This window comes from Alosa pseudoharengus, unplaced genomic scaffold (assembly GCF_046254945.1).
Source record: "Alosa pseudoharengus isolate Yale_2024_CS ecotype anadromous, Long Island Sound unplaced genomic scaffold, YU_APseudo_1.1 YU_APseudo_1.1_scf_3, whole genome shotgun sequence".
Lineage (NCBI taxonomy): Eukaryota > Metazoa > Chordata > Actinopteri > Clupeiformes > Clupeidae > Alosa > Alosa pseudoharengus.
The window spans coordinates 35,542,212-35,547,835 of NW_027468718.1; the positions used below are offsets into that span (position 1 = coordinate 35,542,212).

Here is a 5,624-nt window from a genome sequence, read left to right on the forward strand (position 1 = left end):
CTTTAGCGGTCATTATTTCCCAGAAAAGAACCTCTGAAAAAAATAATGACCGGTGTCAATGGCAACGGAGTTTGTGCTTTTAATTCAGGTATTTCATATCACTATGCAAGGACTGGAACTTCATTCAAAAGTGAAAGCAGACGGTTGATCAGCTGTGTTCTAAAGAATTTTTGATTGCGTGTGTTGTTGCAAACTTTGTTTCAGCAAATGCCACGATGAACGGTAACAAATAGGCTAGGCTATGTAGGCTAAAGTCATATCGTGGGGAGTTTATTATTTCGTTTTGGCAAGTAGCCGTGTAATAAGCGAGATAATGTATAGAACGCCGTTCATTATTGGGAAAATAAGTCCCTTCAGGGCGGAACAAGACCCCTCCGCTGCATGTCGGGGTCCGGTTCGCCCTGTCGGGACTTATTTTCCCAATAATGACTGGCGTTCTATACATTATCCCTTACATAATGGCACTTTATAGATAGAGCTGAAAATATGCATACAGACTCACAGACCAATTTAGGCTCACTGGTTAACAACATACTGTACTGTCTATCAAAGATACACTCGTGTCCAAAAACCCTTGGTGCTTTGTGCAGCGATGAGACGATATGTAGGCCTATTGGAAATGATGCTAAATATATAAACAGTCAAAGTTTATAAACAGAGTTAAAGTGGAAAATCGAATGCCCACTTCAACACTTTAAACTCACAGGACTTTTGATATGCTGTAATAAACACAATTCAGCACAGCTCAGTTTAACTCTGTTTATGAATTCTGAGCTGGGTCATGTGTGTTCTCAGGGTAATCAGTAGCTAAGATGATGTGATGTCATATTTTATGGCACTTTATTGCATGTGCGCTTGGCTCATGACATCTGCTGTAAGTAGGTGTGTTAAGTATTTACTATCGGCTTTTCAGATGTTTCACTGTGAAGTCACTGAATCAGTGCTTTAAAAATATACCCATATAATAAAACGTGAGAAGAGAATATTTTATTGCTCTCATGTGATGTACCGTTGAGATGGAACTTTTCCCCATGCCATTGGGGAAAAGTTCTCCCTTCCTAACTTCCATTTTCCTGCCAAATATTTTACGAAAATCACTGTCTCTGCCAAGAATTGGCCATTACAGACCAGCTGCTGGTGGACATTGTTTATAACACCTGCCCACTTCACCTATGACAACCTTTCAAAAACATGTACTGTAACAGACAGATAAAAAGGGAACACACACGCTATTTTGAAACCCTTTGGGTAGACATAGAATGATTTATTTGCTCATGATATAGGCACATTATTCATCACTTGTTACCATCATGTTGAGCAGTTTGTTCCCTTCAGAGAGGAAAGAGCAGGAAGCCACTGAAGGTGGTGCGATTAGTATCATCATAGAGCCTATTGCCTGCAGGGAGTCGCATGTTCACTACATCTCCCACCTCCAGCTGCAGAGTCGCACCACTGGACAGATAGAGGCGTTGTCTGTCAGAATCATAACCTGACAAATATATGACCTGCTCTCCATTCCTACACATCCTGATACTCACCCAGAGGTCTATTAGATCTAGATCCATCACAGTGAATCTGAAGTAGTAGACTCCCCTGACTGGAGCTGTGAAGAAGCCTGTCGTGCTGCTGTAGGCCTGTCCAACATTAGTGATGATTTTAGTGAAGACCAAGTTCAAGTCAGTATTTCCAGCCTGTATGCTCCCGTTGGTTAGACCTGCTGAGAATGCCACCTTGGGTTGCTCTGTGATCTCTTTCTCCAGATTCACTACTTCAGTCTCAGTGGCTGCCAGTCTGGTCTTCACTGCTGTCAGCTCTGCCTCTAGTGCTGCAGTTTCCATATTCAGGACCTCCATTTTAGTCTCACTGGCAGACAATCTGATCTCTTGTGCTGCATTTTCCTGGATGAGGTTTATCACTTCAGTCTTCATAGTGGCCAGCTCTGTTTGTTGTGCTGCATTTTCAGCCTGTGTGTTTTGCAGTTCAGCTTTGGTGTTCTGTAGTTCGTTCTGGGTGACAGTCAGCAGCACTCTCAGCTCCACCACCATGTCTCTGAGTTCCCTGAGCTCAGCAGAGACGTCCAGCTGGGTAGTGACTGCAGCAGCAGCAGCCCCAGTGCTCTGGCTCTCTGTCTAAACTTTAGTCTGGGTGCTCTGAGTCTGAGCTCCACACATGGAGAACAGCAGCACCAGCAGTGAGATGACAGACCTCATCTTTAAGAACCCTCTGTCTCTCACTCTCAGTAGTAGCAGCCGTAGTAATAACTGTAGCAGCAGCAGTGGTACTGATACTAGTCTTACCAGCAATGGTACTGTAGAACCAGCAGTGGTACTAATACTAGTCTTAGTAGTTTGTAAGTTTCACCCTTGAGACACCTCCTTTATATGCCTAAGTTGCTCATTATCTGAGATATTTGTGTCACTCTTGCGGTGAAATAAAGTCCAGGGACACTGGTGATATTTATAAGTTTTAGATAAACAGAATGTTTTTTTCCAGGACTTATCTGTGAATTCAGCTGTCTGTGTTGTGGGGAAATACTAACCTGTCACTCATCATGTAGGACAGGTGGGACTCAATGTCTTTATTTCAATTTCCTAAGAAATTATTGCAGTGGTCATTTTATTTTTTGCAAATTTTGCCAATAATCTGTTTCATTTTCATACCTAAATAGCATTTATTCTTCACATCTAACCACTCAGGAGTCAAACCGTGATCACTAGCCTGTCTGTCATGTGTCCCAGTTGTGAGTGCATGAGTGTGTTTGGGGAGAACACTAGAGGGATTCATATGATTTAAACTGGCATATCTTACATAGACAGTGTTGCAGAGCTGTTTGGATTTACATACAAGTTGGTTCAATATTGCAAACAACTCATCTATATTATATTTTACCACATCTGCTCGCGGACCACTTGGGATAGCTTGCGGACCACCAGTGGTCCCCGGACCACACTTTGAGAAACACTGGTTTAGGAGGACCACCTTTTTTTGTATGTTGATCTTAAGAAGCCATGTCAACCGATTCCATAACCACTCATTTCATGTATAGCGCCACCTAGTTAAAAATGAAAAAGTAAAAATTAGGTGTTGTAATCGCAGGTATGTGTGACCAAACATGGTCAAAACTGCACGAAATTGGAAGTGTAGGATCATTATGACACCCTCTGAATGCACGCCAAGTTTCATGGAATTCCGTTAATGGGGGGGCCATACAATAAATTAATTTATGTTACTGTACACCAACTGGCCTGTAGGTGGCCGGACACAGTTTTTTGTGAATATCTCGAGAACCGTAGGGCCTAGGAGGACCAGCTTTTTTTGTATGTTGGTCTTAAGGGGCCATGTCGACCCATCCCATTACTACTCAATTCATGTATAGTGCCACCTAGTTAAAAATTAAAAAGCAAAAAATTAGGTGTAATCACAATATCTCTGGCTGACATGGTCAAAACTGCACGAAATTGAAAGTGTAGGACCATTATGACACCCTCTGAATCCATGCCAAGTTTCGTGGACTTTCGTTCATGGGGGGCCATACAATAAATGAATTTATGTGTACATTTAGTGACCGTACACCAACAGAGTTTTCTGTGAATATCTTGAGAACCGTAGGGCCTAGGATGACCAATTTTTTGCGTATGTTTGCCTCCAGGGGTCATGTTAAACCATTCCATATGCACACATGTGCATAAACAGATATTCACACACACACACATCACAGTAATCATACGTATGACACATACACACACAGTAGACATATGTATGCATGCACATGCACACACACAGGTACACCCACAAGCACATGCACGCACACGCACACACACACACATAAACACGTACACGCACACATGCACACAATTCAAGGATTTCTCAGAATTATGAACAGGCAAGATGGGGGTGGGGTTAGTGCTAGGCGGTATGACCAAAAATTTATATCACAGTATTTTTCAAAATTCTTACGGTTTCATGGTATATGAAAGTATTTTTTTTCCATGCATAATCAGATGTTCACAGCATTTTCTACAGGTTGAGAGAGGAATTGCTGCAGTACATTGACTAAGGATGGTCTATTTTACTGTCATGATGTAGAATAACTCCACACTAATGGTAATGCAGTTTTGCATGGCCCCAGAAAATGATGCTGTTTACAAAGAGCCACTCGTGATTCTAATGAAGAATCTAATCAGAATGCAAAGACAATTGCAGTCAAAATACAGAACTTTTACTGTGCAAATTTCACAAACATCTTGTATAAAACCAATACAAAAAGTAGTGCAACTTCCAATAATTATACTTTTTTGAAAATTATAAAATTTTAAATAAAACCTCTCTGCTAATATGCTTACTCTGTCAAATAGGCCTATCAGAAACATGCCTTATTGTTATTGTGTGGTTTACATAACGTTAGTGGTAGGCTAACGTTAACTTCATGTGGATGTGGATGTCTTGTTAGCCTGCCATGAGCTTCGGTTCGGTTCGCTAGGCAAAACATTAACAAAAAAGTTCATTTTGGTGCACTGATGACAGTCAGGATCATTTCTAACTAGCCAGCTAGTATTGCTCAGTGCATGTCTATAACATGCTTTACTTGCTACCTGGATAATTTCAGCTAATATTCTTAAGGTGAGATGAATAATAAGAACATTAAACTTCACTGTGTTCGGTGGGTTGCTAACTAACGACATCACCTACTAGCCAGCTAGTTACAGGTGTTGAACAATTGCAATAGAATTTTTGTGACGGTAAATCCCTTTCAATGCAGTATCCCTTAACGTTTTACCTTAAAGGCACACTATGCAGATTTTTTAACTTAATATGCAAGTTTTTTCGCTTAATTTACCTTCATTTAACCACTTCAGAGTCATTGGACTTTCATGACTTTTTTCGGGTTGAATGGTGGCCGTCTCGCTTTCCCCTAGCGCCTGTGAGCGGAAAAACCACCCTTGCAACTGTGGGCCGGCGGGCCGACAGCCTCAGTGTCAGGAAGTATAACGAGTGTAACAAATTGCTTTACTGCATTCAAATACACATACACGCTAGCCACCGGCTAGAAGAAGGTAGCGATGGAGTTTCTCAGACATTCGTCATGACAAATCCAGCGAAAAAGAAGCAAAAACCGAGAAAACAGTAAGGAAATTGCCAATACTGCATAGTTTACCTTTAACTAAAGAAACAATTTAAGGTATTCTGTGCAACACCCTTAAATAAACCCCTTACCTAAGGAGAAATTAAGCCTTAAGGGTCATACTTCAGGGGAAAAACTTAAGGTGTTTTGTGTTTACCCTCACTATGCCTCACAGTGGCACCATGCGTGCGTGTGAAAAAGTCCCGTCTGAAACACTGTCGCGCGGTGCAGCGTTCCAAACGTGTAATCAAATACACCGGTATGGCGGTATATTAAAAATTTCAGGAGGTGTTTTCCTTTGCATGAATGTTAAATCTAGGTCCTGACTCACCATGGTTGTTAAAGATCCCATGGCACTTATAGCAGAGTAGGTGGTTCCCTGATTTGCTTTATTTATGTACACATACATAAAGACACACACACATGCACACACACATAAAAACACACACACACACAAACACGCACACAAACACATAAACACACATACACACACATGCACCCA

General features: G+C 41.3%; 1 protein-coding gene across 1 annotated transcript; it reads right to left on the bottom strand.

Moving 5' to 3' along the window:
* Positions 1-1,331: 1,331 nt before the first annotated feature.
* On the bottom strand, positions 1,332-2,045 carry LOC143099939 (cerebellin-1-like). The gene has a single exon (XM_076262848.1). The coding sequence runs from the start codon at positions 2,043-2,045 to the stop codon at positions 1,332-1,334; it is 714 nt and encodes a 237-aa protein (XP_076118963.1).
* Between the last annotated feature and the right edge of the window lie 3,579 nt (positions 2,046-5,624).

Bases quoted from the DNA above. Each gene is read 5' to 3' on its own strand.
- LOC143099939 (XM_076262848.1), bottom strand. From the start codon at position 2,045: ATGGTGGTGGAGCTGAGAGTGCTGCTGACTGTCACCCAGAACGAACTA.